General features: G+C 48.5%; 1 protein-coding gene across 1 annotated transcript in view; it reads right to left on the bottom strand.

The window, feature by feature from the left end:
- Nucleotides 1–8,816, bottom strand: part of PARD3B (par-3 family cell polarity regulator beta) — a 354,457-nt gene extending 345,641 nt beyond the window's left edge. Inside the window, exon 1 of the mRNA XM_088523731.1 lies at nucleotides 8,660–8,816. Coding sequence (XP_088379857.1) covers nucleotides 8,660–8,779 — 120 coding nt within the window. The 5' untranslated portion in view covers nucleotides 8,780–8,816. The remainder of the gene's footprint in view (nucleotides 1–8,659) is intronic.
- Between the last annotated feature and the right edge of the window lie 9,189 nt (nucleotides 8,817–18,005).

Raw genomic sequence — 18,005 nt, 5'->3', positions numbered from 1 at the left:
CCCTCAGCCACAAACTCAAGCACTGTAGTTGATCTAGGGTACCTGCCGTAGCAAAGCATGGTCATCAGCTCTGAAAGGATATACTGATGGCACAAAAATTACAGGCTTATACCAGAGTAATCACACACAATCTGATGACAAATTAAGACATTACTACACTTCACTTAATGGCACAATTACTAGACAGATTTAAAAATTTGTAGAAACAAGTCACATATGCTTCCTGTTTAAAGTAAGGATAGTGATACAGAAAAGTCTCATCCAATGCAATCAATATCTTGATTTTTTTCCCCTTGCATGTAACTTACCAAAGTAATCATATACAAAAATACAAATTGCTGGCGATAAGAGTTACAGAACACCTATACAGCCTGAGAGGAACAAATGATGCTTTTTTAAAAAGAGGATGTTACATCAGTACTGCACAGACTTATTTTCAAGAAGCCCTTGCAACAGGCTGATTTGCTAAGCCTTTCACATGAAACAACTTCCTTGGTTAACCAATATATTTATGGCCTTATGTAGCCAGTGGAATTTCTGGACCATTTCTATCAGCAGATAGCTTACATGAGCCTACCATTTTTATTTAAACCTAATTCTCTGACATAAAAAGGCATAGCTATACAAATAAGTAAAACTCAAAAACCAAGCATAAAAACACAAAGCAAAGCCTGTTTTCAACATGCCAATTGCTAAAGCCCTCTGGCATCATCATGCTGAAGAAGGAACACTGGCATCTTAATATAGTGCTAATGGGTGTTTTCAATAATGGCAGCAATAGGTTTTTACACCTAGGACAGCTGCAGCTCTCACTACTTTAGGAACACCAGGAAAGCCAAAAGAAAGCTGGGCTCCATGAAGAAGCACGATGAAAGAATACACAGTGCGGAGTAACTCAGCTGACCTATCATACCCAACAAGTAGGAAAGAAAACACAGTCACCTAACACAAACTGAAAGGCATTCTTCCTTTGAACACTTCTAACATTTGTGTGTTCAAAACAAAAACATTAAGATGTTAATAAAATGCCAGTAGAACATAACACTCTATTCTCAACTACTTAGGGAAAGTATTAAAATGGCATTTCATGTAGCGAGCAAAAGTATCTCTGTTCCATCCTATGCCAGAAGGTTCTTGGGTTTTTTTTTTGAACATTAAGATTGTCATATTGCAGGAGGCTTCTTCAGCTGGAAATTAATAAATGAAAGTTATATTTCGGGTTTTAAAGTGCTTCTCCACGCATTCATAGAAGCAGATTTAAATTTGTTCTCTTGAGCAAAGCAGTCTCTACAGAGAGATCAGTACTGCTTTCTTCAGAGGCTGCCTTCCATGACTGCTTTAATGGCCAGTAGTGGTCAATGGTAGTGACCATTAAATGGTGTTCCAAGAGCTTTGTTGTCTCTTAGATTATATCAATTCAGTAATAACCAGAACCTGACAAAGATGATCTGGGAGACAAATGGGACTATACAGGAAAAACCTCATTATATTTATATAACAACTTTACACCAGCGATTGTGATGAAGAATAGAAGCAGATTTTATAACACCTTCCTTAAAACATGAAAGAAAGGCAGACGCTTCTTAACCATACTTTTTCAGGATTGTGTAGTCAGATTAATTAACTGCAGATAAACAGAAGGTCACAGTCAATGGCTTACGGATCACTTGCCCTTCCCAGGACAGGCATAGTCAAAGTAATAGTGATACATAAATAAGTGATTGACAGGTGGACGTGCTTCACAATAAACCTTCAACGTGCCTCACACTGCATTAGTATTTGGACAAATGTTTAAAACCAGAGCTTTTAAATCATGATTTGACAACTGATCAGTACTAATTGATTACTAAACTCTTACTCAGCTTACAAATCAGGATGTTAAAACAAAATTAGCAGTCTATGAAAACAATATGTATTCAAACTTCTTAGAAATCTAGATCAAAAGCATCTCTGTTTCTATGAAGCTATCATCCAAGACATGCATACACAAAAAATCTAATGTGAAAACCTATTTAAGCGTTTAAGTTGTCAATTTCTTCTTGCCTGCCTTAACTAGGAGATTTTGTATACCCATCAGTTTGCTGCATAGCCAATCACTATGTTTAAGAACACCATGTTTAACTGATACATTTGATTCCAACCAGTATCATCAAGCTGTAACTCTGCCTACCTTGGAATACACACAAAAACTAATTGCTATTAGCGCAGGTTCCAGAAGTCACTGAGACAGGAGGAAAAAAAAAATTGCCAAAAGATCATCTTCTCTATGATTAAAGACAGTTATATACTAACAACGTAATTCATATAGTAATTCTTCAAGAATCTGAAACTATGCCACTCAATAGCTACTTCCAGTAACAGTGTCACCACTGTTAAGTTGGGGGACAGGGAATTTGCTTTGTACAGAAGTTCCTGAAATACATTATTTCCTTCCCTTTTCTTCTCTCCCCCTACTTTTAAGATCTCTCTTCCTATACAAGGGTCAGTTAACCCAGATGTACCCCAGGTGTTTATGAAGAGTGCAAAAGTGGTAATCAAGTTGTTTACTGAAATATAACAGTTTCCAAGACCATTTAAAAGCTTGCTAACATGCTATATCTTATAGAGCAATTCTGAGCCAAATATGGAAAAGCATATGGAAGACAAGAAGGTGCTCAGGAGTAGTCAGCATGGATTCACCAAGGGGAAATCACACTTAACCAACCCAATAGCCTTCTTTGATGGAATAATGTCTGGGAAGATGAGGGGAGAGCGGTGGATGTCATCTATTTGGATTTCACCAAGGCTTTGGACACCGTCCCTCACAACATCCTCCTGGGCAAGCTCCAGAAGTGTGGAATAGATGAGTGGACAGTGAGATGGATTAGGAACTGGCTGGATGGCAGGGCCCAGAGAGTGGTGATCAGCGGTGCAGAGTCTAGTTGGAGGCCTGTGGCTAGTGGGGTCCCCCAGGGGTCAGTCCTTGGTCCAGTCCTGTTCAATTTACTCATCAATGACCTGGATGAAGGCACAGAGTGCTCCCTCAGCAAGTTTGCTGATGACACGAAACTGGGAGGAGTAGCTGATACCCCAGAGGGCTGTGCTGCCATCCAGAGGGACCTGGACAGACTGGACAACTGGGCGGTGAAAAACCTCATGAAGTTCAACAAGGCCAAGTGCAGGGTTCTGCACCTGGGGAGGAATAACCCCAGACACCAGGACAGGCTGGGGACCGACCTTCTGGAGAACAGCTCTGTGGAGAGGAACTTGGGTGTCATGGTGGATGACAAGTTGACCATGAGGCAGCAGTGTGCTCTTGTGCCAAGAAGGCCAACGGGATCCTGGGGTGCATTAAGAAGAGCATCTCCAGCAGGTCAAGGGAGGTGATCCTGCCCCTCTACTCAGCCCTGGTGAGGCCACATCTGGAGTATTGTGTCCAGTTCTGGGCTCCACAGTGCAAGAGGGATGTGGAGCTGCTGGAGAGAGTCCAGCGCAGGGCCACAAGGATGATCAGGGGCCTGGAACATCTGCCCTATGAGGAGAGGCTGAGGGAGCTGGGCCTGTTCAGCCTGGAGAAGAGAAGGCTGAGAGGGGACCTGAGCAGTGTCTAGAAGTACCTCAAGGGAGGCAGTGAGGAGGATGGTGCTGGCCTCTTTTCACTGGTGGCCACTGACAGAACTAGAGGTAATGGCCACAAACTGAAGCACCAAAAAAGTTCCACAGGAACTGAAGGAAAAATTTCTTAACAGTGAGGGTGCCAGAGCACTGGAACAGGCTGCCCAGAGAGGTTGTGGAGTCTCCTTCTCTGGAGATCTTCAGACCTGCTTGGACACAGTCCTGTGTCACGTGCTCTAGGTGACCCTGCGTGTGCAGGGGGTTGGACTAGATGGCCTCTAGAGGCCTCTTCCAACCTCAAGCATTCTATGAAAAGAACAGTTAAGAACATTAACTAGCAAAATTACTTAAAACAGATCTTAGAATTGCTTGAATAAAACACAGATTATGAACTAATTCCATTCCTATTAGAGCATAAAATAGGATACTTTGCCATGCTAAAGAAGGACAAAATTAAAAGTCAAAGCCTGAAGTCCAGATCCAAGAAGAAAGTGCTATACAATTATAGGATTCTCCCTTTATATAAGGCTAAATAATACAAACATTTTTGTTTTGTGTAATAACAAAGTTTCTTTCAAGACCTTCCATACATATTTTCAGAAGAAACCTGTGGTTTTTGCAAGCTTTTTGCAAGCATAGTTTTGATTCAAAATAAATTTCTATTTCCCCTCCTCCTCTCTGTTTTCAGTGAAACTGCAAGAAGAACATTTAGTACTCTTGCTTGCTGGCTGCTTTACAACAGCAGTGAACTGCTCCAAAAATCAGCAATTGTCATATTGTGGTGCAGGAAAGAACAGAAAGAAAAGGAAAAATATCAGTAAGAATTAATGATATTTTTAGCACCTAGTGTTGAGATCACTGGAACAACTTGAACAAACCACTACTTTTTCTCCGGTCAAAATTCATTATTGTTCTATGAACTTGGCCACTATATTATACTTCCAACTCAATCTGACTATGAATAATAATTATCATTAGCCTTGTAGGATCACCTGTCGGTTTCTGCACACTCTCACCAGTGGAAACTAATACCACTAAAATGCCCGCTACAACTCTGAGTGGGATGGTTTAACTACTGTTTCCTTAGCTGTGGGTCAGCTTTCCCACCTGGAGGCCCGCAAAGGCTGGCGAAGTCTTAAGACCCACTGAGAGTTTTCACTTGTGAAAACGGCAAATTTTAAACTGATTAACAAAATTGATACGCAATTTTGTCATTTAAACATGACTGCCATGCCCCTCTCATTCCAGTGGTTTCCTGTGAGCTAGACTTTGGAGAGAGCCAAAGCAGCCACTTCAAATGAAGCACCAAGGTGGGCAGCACACATGCAAACAGGAGCAGCCTGAAGCAGGGATAGCGCTCGCCCATCTCCTGTAGAGACAGCAACATGCAAACAGACAGGCAGCTGGAAGAGTGGGTTTCCTCTACCTTTCCCAGGAAAAAGGTAAGTTTCACTGCAGCTTTAGGAAGACATCACTGCAGATTTCACTTTCTAGTCTCACAGCCATGCTTTCAGGGAGCATCAACCCCCTGAGACACCGAGAACACTGTAGACCTTGGAGATAGCAAGATCCCAGCCAGCTGGAGCTAGCAGCTCCAGTTGCAAATAAAGGAGTTCACTAGAGCCCCTTACTCGGGGGGAAGCAAGCACACATCTGGGGTGCCCGCACCCCAGAGCGCTGTAACCAAAGCACTGCTGGGCAGCCTCCAGCCCTTCTCTCTCGCAGGTCACTCAGCCAAGGAAGTGGCTGGTCTCACAGCTGAGCTAGGACTCACCCAGGCTCTATGCCTCGCTGCCACAAGGAAGCCAGCGCAGCAGCACCAGGCACAGCAGTGCAGGTAACTGCAGTACGGCAGCCCTCACTCGAGCAGAGAACCGTAACTAGAGATAGCCCCAAAGCACCAGGCTACAAGAAATAGAAAGGGACCGAACTGACAACAAGGAAACACTCCCTATCCACCTGCCAGCAGGAAACCTTCCCATTACAGAACAGCAACAGAAGCAGATAGTGACTAATCAGTGTATATAAGTACCTCAGAAGCAGAAGCAGATAGATCTAATCAGTGTATCTAAGTACCTCAAGGGAGGGAGTGCAGAGGACGGGGATGGTCTCTTTTCAGTGGTGGCCACTGATAGGACTAGAGGAAATGGCCGGAAACTGAAACATCAAAAATTCCGTAGGAACTTAAGGAAAAATTTCTTAACAGTGAGGGTGACAGAGCACTGGAACAGGCTGCCCAGAGAGGTTGTGGAGTCTCCTTCTCTGGAGATCTTCCAAACCCGCTTAGACGCAGTCCTGTGCCACGTGCTCTAGGTGACCCTGCGTATGCAGGGGAGTTGGACTAGATGATCTCTAGAGGTCCCTTCCAACTCTAAGCATTCTATGATTCTATGACTTACAAGTTCCATCAAGTTTATTTCACTGAAACAAGTGACTCCGAGATGACAACAGTAACTTATCTGAAAATCTACTGGCAATTCTCAAAAAGGAGGTGATTAACAAAACATTTACTTAAACATCTAATACTACTTACACCATGGAATTCCAAAGCACAGAAATTTTCCATGATTCTGTAATAACGATAACAATTCAGGAGTCCAGACAGTTAATTGTATCCTCCCATGAATTAGGCAACATCTGCCCATCCGGAAGCACAACAGTAACCTCTGCAACTCCCTGCTAAACTCTGTAATAAGAGCAAAAGACAACCAGGGACTGGTTTTCAGCTAAAAAAAACAGCTTAGTATTTTATTTAATGGCAGCAATAGAGTCTTCATGATCAAACCTCACCAGTGCAACCCAGCCAAGAAATGCCTGCCAAGTTCTCAGCTCCCTAGCAGAAGACCCACTGAAACAAAATACAGACATTTCTCACGCACTAAAAATATACTATAAAATTAAAGAACTAAGTGCTCTCGACCAATTACACATCTTGCTAGTTTTATAAACAACAGAAATAATAAAAAAATCTTTTTTATGATACATACTAAGAAGTATTTTATTCTCACATCTTCCTCTTTATCAGGCAGTGGAATTTCATCAAATAACTTCAGTGCAGTAACAAAACTCAAGTGCTTTGCTTCCAGAAGTATCCCTGCGTACAAGTCATATCATGTACATTTTGGAGATCCTTCAGACTAGCATAACAAGACAACAACTCCATAAGTTCATTAATTTACTTTTTTTCATTTTCCACTTTGCAACTATGAAAAAAGTTCCATCAATTTCCCTCCCTTCTCCAAATACTTAAATACTTTAATAATACCATTTTCCACTCTGTTTTTTTTTGTTTTCAAAGCTTTAAAAATAATTTAAAAAGCAATTAAATAAAAATCACATTTAAAGTGCCAATAAAAACAGCAATACTCTGTCATAGGAAGTATTCCAAGGACTCTAAGTCTCTTGAATAAAAAACAAACCTTCAGTTATCTTTAACATAAGCCTATTCAGAAGTCTCCCTCTATCGCGTGCCCACACTTCACAGTAGACTTTAGCTAAAAATGATCTTCAGTGACCCCATTCTTTAAGGATTTTACATTTTCATAAAAAAAAAATCTAATTTTAGGAAGAGCTGGCAGAATGGAAATCGCAGGAGACATGTTCAACTACTTTAGATGGCATGAAGCCACATTACAGGGTAATAAAATTGTTTGTCATTTCTGTATCATCTATTTAACTATCCCCAAATTCTTCCTCCGAAAAGAGCACAACCTCTCAGTAATGCTTGGCAAGATAAGAAATTTGTCTACTTATCTTTTTCAGTAGTTCCACTGCAAATCACATAGATCAAACAATCATTTCTCAAACCACTGCAAGACAACTATTAAGCTTCCATGGGACAACAAGGCAAGAAAGAAGCAAGACATCACCAAGGCTTCATTCAGCAACATGAATTAAGGTTCACATAGCTTAGGTCACTTTCCAGTCTCCAAGTTTCCTCCTGCAACCCCCAATTCGCTCTTACACAAGAGGATAGGATACTTCTGAACAAACTGGGCCTGTTTCCACTTTGTCTATATATGACACAAAATGGGAAAACTTGAGATGACTATACAGAAAAATAAATAAATCACACTTGGAAGAGGTAAGATATAGACCCACATCAGAAAATGAAACACTGGCCTCCTACAAAGAGAGAGTGGGATGGTGTTGAAAGGGGCACAGGACAGGACAACTTAGCATAAAAATCATTTGTTTAAAATATTACCTAGACCAAATATCAAAGTTCAGGGTGTTTTTTTCCTTCAAGAAGTGTTCAAAACTTCCAGAAGGGTTATTCTCCCATACGTTCAGCATTTATCCAAACATCTCTCAAGTCATCTGACAATCCCATGCACACCCTACAAACAACTCGATTGCTTACTGGGCCTTGTAGAGCAAGCAGGGCCTTACCTAAGAAGGCAGAGGTCTTCTAGCCTTTTCTTAATAACACAAAGGATATTTGAGACAGTCAATCAAGAAGTTTGTTAGCCAAAGAGAGCCCAATTTGAGCCAAGGGGAAGACGGTCTTCAAGGCTTCCCAATTCACCTCAGCTGCAGGCATCTTAAGTGTGTTGAAGCACCACAGGTGCTTAAGCAGCCTGAGAAGGCCCAGCAGCTCATGATGAAGCTGAGGGGTCGTTAGAAGCTCCCTCATATCAAAGTGGGGGTGGTGGGAGAACCCCCCTGTGCGATGGGTGGCCACTTTGCGCGGAGTGAGCGGCCAGGCAGGGTGGCCACTGAGCGAGCAGACCTTTGGGGACGCCTCACTCTGCCTCTTGCCGTCCGGGGAAGGTGGCTCAGCTGCCGGGCGGCATCTCCTCCGTGACCCAGCCTGGGCCTTTTGCCCACCCGTGTCCCGATGGGGCACACAGGGGGTATTTTGCCCCCAGGCAGGCGCAGCGCGAGGAGCCCGCAGCGCCTCGGGCAGCCGCTGCCCCTGTGGCTGCGGCCACGCAGCTCCCCTCGCCTCGCGCTGGCCGTTACCCCCCCGCGCCGACCGTTAACGGTCCCCCGCGCGGCGGCCGTTAACCGCCCCTCCTCCCCCCGCGCGCCGGCCGTTAACCGCCCCGCGGGCCGCGCTGACCTTCTCGTGCGCGCGGCGGTAGCGCTGCAGGGCCTGCTGCGTGAGGTCCCGCACGCGCAGCCGCCCGTCCTTGCAGGGCACCACGATGCCCGTGCGCCCGAAGCACACGGTCACTTTCATGTCAGCGCGCCGCCATGCCCGGCCCGGTCCGGCCCCACGGAGACGCGCGGCGGCGGCGCAGGTGCCGCGGCCCCGGCAGGTGGCGGCGGGGGCGGCCCGGCAGGTGCGCGCCGAGCCCCGCGGCGGCTCCGGCTCCGCCTGGGCGCCCGGGCAGCAGCGGCAGCAGCGAGGCCGCGGGGCCTCCTTCCTCGCGCCGCTCCGCTCCGCTCCGCGCGGCTGTGCCCGCCCCGGCTCGCCCCGCCCGGCGCTCCGGGAGGCGCGGGCCGCGCCGCGCGGGACGGCACCGGCTCGGCGCGGGCAGCGCAGGCCGCGCCGCTCTTAAAGGCGCCGCGCGGCGCCCGCGCAGCGGAGCGGCGACACCGCGGGGCCCCGCGAGGGGAGCCGGGGCCGTCGCTGTCGCCGCGGAGCGGGGACGGGGGACGGGAGGCGGGTGTCGGCCGCCCCCAGGCAGGCACGGGTGAAGCCGGGCCGAGCACCTCTGGCTCCCAGCACCTCCGGCCCTGCGCAGCACCCAGCAGCCCTGCGGAGCCATCGCCCGTGGACCTGGCTTCCCTTTGGAGCTGTCACCTATGGAGCTGCGTGTCCAGCTGTGTGCACTTATGTGCAAGCGCACAGACATACGAGCCGCATGCCAGCAGAGCTCAGCAGTGACCTCGGCCTTGTCCCCCCGAGCACCAGAGCAACGGGAATGTGCCCTTTCCCAGGAAACAGGCTGCACCAGGCACGCTGCAGCCCCTGGAAAGGCTTCCCTTTCCAGGGAAATGGCTCCTGGTCTCCAGCCTCGCTGAGCGGGAGAGGAAGGCAGGATGGGCCTCGTGCTGCCCACGCTCCCTCCACGGCTCCGTAGTATAGGGCCTTCCACGTCCATAAGTCACTGTGGAACTAGGGGCTGGGATGTTCCTCTTGCTGTTCATAAGCAATGTCTGACACATTCAGGGAAAAAAAAAATGATGGCAGTTTGTATCCTCCAGCCCTGAAGAGTGCAGGTGATGAGCACGGAGTTGGGAGTGGGTTTGCTGACAGAGAGTCTTCTGCTAGACCAACTGCTGCAGCTGGAAGAAATTAAAACAATTTGGGCCCATCTCCGTTCCTGAAGCACAAGCAGCCGGTTGCACATTGTCCATGGTGGCACAGCACAGACTGATGGGTTGTTTCAGAAACGCTGAGCGGAAGAGAAAGGGTTTGCTTTTTGTGCGCACGTTAAGCGTCTCACCGAAACCGAGATCATATTTAATTATCGCACGCCGACCACGGCAGGGAGGAAAGGTTGCAGAGCAATCAGCCGGGTATTTATGGCCTAGCAGCGCTTGTTTGAAGGCTGGGCAGGGCAGCGCAAACACGGTGCCGTTACCGTGTTGTGGGTGTGCTGGGTGTTCACTCCGAAACCGTCCCGGCTGCTTTGAAGCCGTCTTGGAGCAGCCAACACCTCCCTATCAGGGTTTTACCTGCGACCACCCCGGGGAGCAGAGGCTGCACAGCCTTCTGAGCAGAAAAGCTTGGCTTTATCAGTGAGCTGGCCCCAGTTTTCGCTGTTGCACAGACCCAAACCATGCTGCACTTGGTGGCCCGCACTGCTGTGGGCTGGCTTTGCCCCCAGAGAAGGATGGGGGCTCCCTGGCCTCTCACTCCTCTCCATTCCCATCCCCGCGCCGGTGCGAGCGGCTGTGTGTCCAGGCAGCGTGGAAAGCTGATTCCTCTTGTTCTTTTTTTTTTCCAGATCAGTTTTCAGCCAAATCAGTTCTGCAGAAACCAGAAAATCAGTAGAAATGGGGGATCGGCCCTGTAATTTAGTTGAATGCCTGCGCGGGCCCAGGGGCGGGCACAGCACACCACGACCGCAGACTGTTTCTTCTGGTTTTTATACCGCCTTACAGCGCTTGGCAGGCCGCCGAGCTACGGCATTCCTACACCAATACTCGTCCGTAGCCGTGATGTATATTCAGTGCTTACGTATCGGTTTCCCGAGAAGGGAGCAGATTTAGCGGCTCGGTGTTGGGGGAGGCTCCACCATCATCTTCCTCCTTCCCCAACTGTTGCCTCTTGGGTTCCTCTGTGAGCCGCTTCAGCCTGCAAGTCTAGTAGAAAACTAACAGTAAAAAGAGAAAACTAGCACAGAAATAGGTGGTTTGTGCCCATGCGACTGCCCTGGGCGACCTGCTGTGTGGCCTATGCAACGTGCTGTTTAAGAGGTCTAAATTCACATTTTCCCTACATCCCGTGGCCCCTACAGTGTCTCTGTTTTAACAGGGAACTGCAGGAAGATGATGAAAATGCTTTGCATTTTTGTCAGTGGGGATCTTATCCAGGGATGGCAAAACAGTCGGCAAACACCAGTGAAGATTCGCGTGTGTCGTGCCAGCAGACTTGGGCTGGTTAAGCAACTTGCCTAAAAACACAAAGGAAATTTTTCCTGCTTTTGCTGCTGACAAGACAACACAAGTTTTGACCTTTATTTTTTGGCCCTGAGCAGCGCCTCTTTCCTGCATCATCACCCGTTAGGCATTTAACTCCTTGACATCAGTAGCCACGGCTGCCAAAGAAGATCCTCCCCAAACACCACCTCCTACCGCTAACAAACTGGGCAGAAGGGATACATTCAGTTTTAAGTTCAAGTTACAGTCCCAAAAATGTGCCCCCCTCAAAAAAAAAAAGAACATTAAAAGGTCGTTGTTATTACAGGCAACATAATCATCTATTCCTGGACATCCAACCAGCCTGCATCTGGGGATGAAGTTGAACCAGAGGAAAAGACTTTCTCATTTAAGTCACAATTTCTGGAGAGCTGATTTGTGATTTTTTTCAACCTTTTTTTTTTCTGATAACACCTTAGAATGTATTTGTTCGCTGCTTATGGAATGTTGTTACCAGTAAACCCTTCAATTACTAAAAGCAAAGAAAGGTCATAATTCCTGCTGTTTATATTTTGCATTTCTCCTAGCCTGGATAATGAAAATCAATAAAACTACTTTCGCTGCCAAGGTCTCAGTGGTACGATGCTGGCAAATAAAGGGGAAAGCAAACTAACAAACATTCTTGGGAACAGCGGTAGAATTTAAAAAAAAAATACAATATACAAAAATCTATTTACAACCCCTATAAAAAATCGCGTTATCAGGAAGGTTTAATTCGAACCTAATTTAAAGTTGAAATAACAAATGAAAGAAGGGTGGCGCAGACTTGCAGAACGACGTTTCTCTGGGCCCACAGCGGCGGTGCCATCCCCAGCTCACTGCACGTTGTCTTGCTGCTCGCGTAACCGTATCGATCCGGCTCAGCAAAGATTGTTTTTTTTTTAATATCTGTGTTCTGTAAGAAGCACAATTGAATAGCCAGGGGTACGTCCGCAGCGATACCACAAGGAAAATGTGCAGCCAGGTGGGGGAAACACCGTTTGGGCTGATCCGGACCACGGCTGCAGGCACTCGGCTGCTCAGCGCGGCCGTCACCGCGGCTGCTGTCCTAGGCAGTACTTTCTTAGAAGCCTTATGCACGTGGACACGATACACGTTTCAAAGATACGCATTTACATGTATACTACAAGACATATACAATCCATTATACAATATACATTTAAAGCAGGGCTTGGAGGCAGACGCTGCATAGGGAGGGCCAAACCCAGCCTGCAGCGGGGAAGGGAAGGTCTGTGCACAATGGGGTAATGATTCGTTTGCAGCTAAATACGTGTAAGGGCTGCTGATAACAAGCTCTGTTTACGGTCTGGACAGGGGATGGCTCCATCTAAATATGCCCAAAGGGAAGCAACATCCTTGAAAGTTTGGCAGGTGCAGAAATTAATTCCTCAGAAAAAAAAAACAAGGCATGTTCAGAAAGATCTGGAGGGGAAGGAACATCTAAATGCAACCCCAGGGAAGGTCTGTGTACAAAAGTTGTATGTTTAGAGACTTCTTTAAAATGGATCCTCAGCCACAAAGTTAGGTAAACAGATAGATACTATCTCTGCAACTTCTGGAAAGAAAGAAAAGCCTTTTGAAACTAACTCAAAAGTGTAGGTAGATATAATCTCAGATTTCTCTTCTATTTCTCTTCACGTATCTCAAAGGCCTTTGCAACTGCGCTGTGCGCACCTGGCCAGTGCCAGCAGGGTTTGCTTGGCTCTGGCTGCAGTGTTCGCTCGTGGGAGAAGTGGTGCAAGCCCTTAACCCACAGTGGGTGTATCCCCCCCTGGGGTCCCCCTCTCGCTTCGCCACCTCCTGCGTCTTCACACGAGTCACCTTGCTCGCCCTGCAGCCTACAAGGAGGACCTGCAGTCAAGGGAGCTTACGGAAGCGCGCAGCCAACCCCAAAATCATCCGACTTCAACCTCCGCCCCACCGGAATGTTTGGGCAAAAAACTCCCTCAGTTGCATTTGAATAACCCTGCTCTGGAGCTGGGGAGGGAAACACAGGGCCTGCTCCTCTGTGACAGGGCAGACAGGAGATTTGGGTGAGTGTTCTGGTGTCCATCGAAATACTTCTGAGGTGGAGTTAAGCAGAGATGCGAGTTACGCACAGTTGTACCCGGGCTGCTCCTCGGGCCGCGGTTCCCGGCTCCCGAGCGCGGCTGCCGCTGGTCTGAGCACCGGGACGCGGCCCGGCCTGGCTGCTCCTCCCGCCCGTGGCTGGTCTCGGGGCGATGCAATTCACTCGGCTCTCCTTGCTCCGAGCTGCGCCTGCAGGCACAGTCTGCCCTTTGATTAGCTGAGAGAGGAAAAGAAGCAGGTTTTCAGGGACCGCCGCTGGTTCCTATTTAATAGCATGTCGTTTCCAGATTGTGTTTACTTCTAGTGTTTAGCATTGACTTCTTTCACTTTGTTTCATAGGCACATGGCTTACAGCAATTGTTCTGTTTGCAGCCATGGCTTTTGGTTGCTAACACCAACATTTACACTTGCTGTAACCCAGTCTGCATTATAATTTTAATTATGTGCAATTTTAAAATGTCTATTTTGGCATCTACAAAACCTATGACAGAACCTCCTATATCTCAGCTGGAGGAGCAGTCTTTGAAACAGCTTCTCACCAGTCCTCCATCGCCTGCTCCTTTCCTTTACCTCCTCCCTTTCTTCCTTCCAGGCTATTTTACACTGCCCAGTAACAAGAGCTACAGATGCAAAAGGAGGTTTTACCCATTCACTCCCTGGAGGTGAAGGATTTGCTTCCCAGTGGGAGGGATGAGGGCTCTCCGCTGGAGCAGCTTGTGGGGACGCTCACAGTGAGAGGCAGTTTCAGTCCCCACAACCATTGATCAACCTCTCTCACAGCCCAGCAGGGAATTAGAGCAGCTTGGCTCTTTGCCAGAGGCTGTGCCCACCAGCTCTGCTCCTGTTTTTCCTTGCAGGGATGCCAGATCTCCATGACTCCAGCGTAAACCTGAGCTGCTCTGCTCATATAACCGGTGCCTATGGAACTATCTGGGTCAGCCGTGCTAAGCCTTCCGCCTCCCCTTTGAGTTTGGCCATTTCTCACGTGATCGGTTTTCCAGATGGCCTCTAATCCCCATACGTAGCCCAAATCTTCCCGCTATGATTTCTGGATCTCCTCAACAACAGATATACTTCCTTCCAGCACACACAGTCCATAGCGCTCCTTCTGTTTCCCTGACGCTTCGCGGTGTTTCCCAACAGCGTCTCCAGCTGCGCGCTCCCGTCCCCAGCGCTCCCGCAGCGCCGCGCGGACGGCAGCGGCGGGCAGGCAGGGAGGCAGCGCTGCGTCGCGCTGGCTCCGCTGGCACCTCCCTGCCACGAGGCGCCTCGCGCGGGCAGGGGTTTTCCCCGGGTGTTCCTGGTGTAATCCCAAACTCATCGCAGCAGGTATCTAACAGCAGCGATGTTCTTGCTCTCCAGCAGGACGGAGCGGGGCCTTTACAGCTAGGATGTCCCGTGCTTTGAAAGCCAGATTAACGCTCCTATTAAAAATCTTCCTCTCAGATGTTAAAACCTTCCCTGACTTTCTCTCAGGCTGGAATTTGGCCCCAAGCACATACATCTGCTCAGCAGGGCTGCAAAGTGTTATCTTCTTACTATTTCTGTGGCATCTGATATCCTTTTTATCCTGAAGTAAATCTCACTTCCCCCTTCTTTCCAAGGTGCCCAATAACATATTCTCCCAACAAGTGTGTAATTATTTAGTTATTGTGCTGTTTTATGGTTGCATTGTTGGTAATTGCTCAATGTTGCAAGTGATTTATTAGTAATTGCAGAGTCTTTCAGATCTCTCTCGGGTAAGAGAACAAATAGCAACTTGCGTCAATGAACTTCAACGTCTTCAAGAGGGCTTTTTCTTTAATGATTTTAAAACTCTCTCTTACTGCAGTCCTGAGGGCTGGAGTTTCTTTCTCTTTTAAACAATAGCTACAAGTTTCACTCCTTTGCTGCGCTGGAAAAACACGCCAGCCTTTGAGCAGGGTTGTGTAGGACGGCGCAGCTGCCGCCTTGTAGCGTCGCCTGCTTCTGAGGGGGTTTAGCTCCAATGTCACCCACATCTTCGTGAAGCTTCCTGACAGCTACCAACCCGCAGGCTGCTTCCAGGTATTGCTGTGATTTAGGAAAGGGGAAGGAGAGCGTGCAGGAGCGCGCCGCGAAGGCAGCCCGCCACCCCTCTGCTAGCTGCTGCTTCCAAGGCGAGGGGAGCGTCACCCTCGCGAGCTCCTAAGCTGAAGGAGAAAGGGGAGAGCAGAAATCTGGGGGGAGAAGCACAAGCCCGGTGTTTCTGCTAGCCAAATGCGAAGCTGGAGGGATTTTCGGAGGATGAAGCAGGACGATGATTTCTGTGCAGAGGAAGTTTAGTGTCTGCGGAGAGCTGCGCGGGTTCAGAAAGCAGACAGCAACAGCGGGGAGGGGGCTAGTCAACACGGAGCTAATGCCAGAGGCCACAATATTGATATTTAAAACAAGACATGCTGTTTAATAATAGATAATATTTTTCAGCTGAAATCATTTTGCCCCGACATGTTTACACACATTGCAGAGATCAATAAGGATCGGAAATAAAATCCTACGCACAATTTCATCTTATTATAATTAGGAAATAATTAAGGGGCATGGCAATTCAAACAAATGTTCTTCAGTGTTATCCATTAAAACCATATCCCGTATTTTCTCAGGCAAAAATTCACACGGGAAGAGCTTGGTCTTCACAAAACTCAATAACAGCAATTCTGGCCAAGGCTTGGGAGGTACCAGGGCAAATCTATCACTCACCCAAAGCAGCGAAGATTAGTTGGTGTCTTTGGCTTGAAAATCTCAACAGTTTTGGTCAAAAAGCAGCCCCTGACAACCTCATATTTCATGGTTGCATTCAGAGCTTGCTTTACTTCTGCAGTAGTAAGCAGCTCCCTTTTGGCCCCTGCCAGGCTTGGGGAATTAAATACAGCCACCAGCTCTGTAAGGAACGACACAAGCAGGCAAACACACACTGGTTTCTTTCGCTCCACAGAGCCCCTTCGTGTTTTTAAAAAAGGAATTTGATCTGGCTGTACTTACTTTGTTTGGATTCCACATTAAACGACTTTGAGCACCAAATGATCATTATTAGCACTGTGAAATCACACTGCTGGTGGTGCCGGCAGCTCCGTGCAGGATGCGCTTCCGCCGGCGCTTGCCAAGGCACCGCGAGCGATCGCTCCAGGAGAGCCCCGGCACCTCCGGCTCCGCTCCCCACTACCCTGGGCACACTGGAAGTGCGGGATTTGTCTTCCCACGGAAAATCTCGCAGCTCCAGTCACAGCAGCTCTCACCTGGCAATCGATACAATAAACGCGAGGAGCCTGGGCCGGTGCTCCAGGCCCTGGAGCTGCTCGGTGTGCAGACATGAGCGCAGCGGGGAGCGGGTACATGAACAGCACGGGGACGGACGTGCCAGGATCTGCTTCCCTTGAGTGTTTTGGGACCCCGTCACCAAGCGCTGCCTCACGCTCCTGAACTGGTTGCTAGAAAACGAACAGGTTTTTGAGGCAACTGCCAGTCCGAATAGACTCGGCCCTCTAGGTCCTCCACTGGGTTTAGAAGTGCCCCAGTTGGCCTTTTAACACCACATTGCAAACAATTTAAAACTGCTGCTTGAAGATTTCAAACCAGGCTGTTCTCCTTGTATCCAGGCCTCCCCCAGGTTTCATGGCCAAAGCACTGGCAGCTTTTACAGACCTTTCCCTTCAGCTTTCCCTGGGGGATGCCCGGCTCCCCTGAGGTGCCAGGGAAGAAGAGCCCAACGCCAGGGCTGGCTGCCGGGCACCGCGCGTGAGCACCGGGGCTGGAGCCTGCGGTGCCTCCCAGGGCAAGGTTAGGATATTTTGGGTATTTTGATAGAAATTCCTCAAGATAACCGTGTCAGCAGAGCAGTGCTGGGCAGTCTCAGGAGCACTAACCTCATTTCTGAGTTTTCAAGGAAAATTTCTATTGAGATGCATCCATCTCTGTGTCGGGGAGCTCATGGAAACCAGCAGCCCTTCCCCTGCTCCCCTTGGATCCATTACGACTGTTAGAGCCAGCTCTTCTTCTTGTATTACTTCTTGCATTTCTGGGGGAGGCAAAAACTTATAAAACCGCGGGGATAGCTTTAAAAACACAATATGTTCCTGCTTTTGATGGTAGGCAGCCTTCCTGCTCCGGTGGGAGTATTTGCACCCGTCAGGGTCCTTGCTTGGCCGGCGTTAGGCACAACTTCATGGTCTGAAGCTGGCAGCTAACGCGAACCCCTCCCTTGGGGAGGCTGGCGAGCTCAGCCGCAGAGAAAGCTGCGAATGGGCAAGGTGAGGAATCTCGTTTCATAATTTCATAATTTCATTTCATAACGGCAGGTTTCAGAAACCCAGCACCATGCTCGATACCCAGCCACGTCCCCGCTCAGCTCCCTCCGCCTGTCGCTGCCCAGGGAGGAGCTTTGCTTGGCACACGGGTCGCCCCGGTGCGCGGCGCAGCCCTGGGGCGAGCGGCGTGACCCTGTCCAGGGCTCACGCTGCTCGCCGAGGCCGGCGGCCTTCGTCCCGCGCTCCCCCGAGGATGAGGATGTGTCTGCCTGTGGCCAGGAGCGTCGCAGATGTGCTGAGTTGCTGCTCTGATGTTTTCCTTGCGTTTTTTAAGAGCGTGGCATATTCCCAACATTAATCTGCTGCGCTGTCTGGAGGCGGCACAACCTGAAGACGCGCTGTCAGCTAAGGGTGCGACAAAAATGCCAGGCGCTGCTTAGAGAGCAAACAGAAAGGCATCCACGCTCAGCATCCGCGCAGGAG

The sequence above is a fragment of the Tinamus guttatus genome, unplaced genomic scaffold (assembly GCF_059628265.1).
Source record: "Tinamus guttatus ecotype Peru unplaced genomic scaffold, ASM5962826v1 Tinamus_guttatus_pri_ptg000197l, whole genome shotgun sequence".
NCBI lineage: Eukaryota > Metazoa > Chordata > Aves > Tinamiformes > Tinamidae > Tinamus > Tinamus guttatus.
Note: the sequence above shows the minus strand (reverse complement) of the source record. Positions and strands in the feature narration are given on the sequence as shown.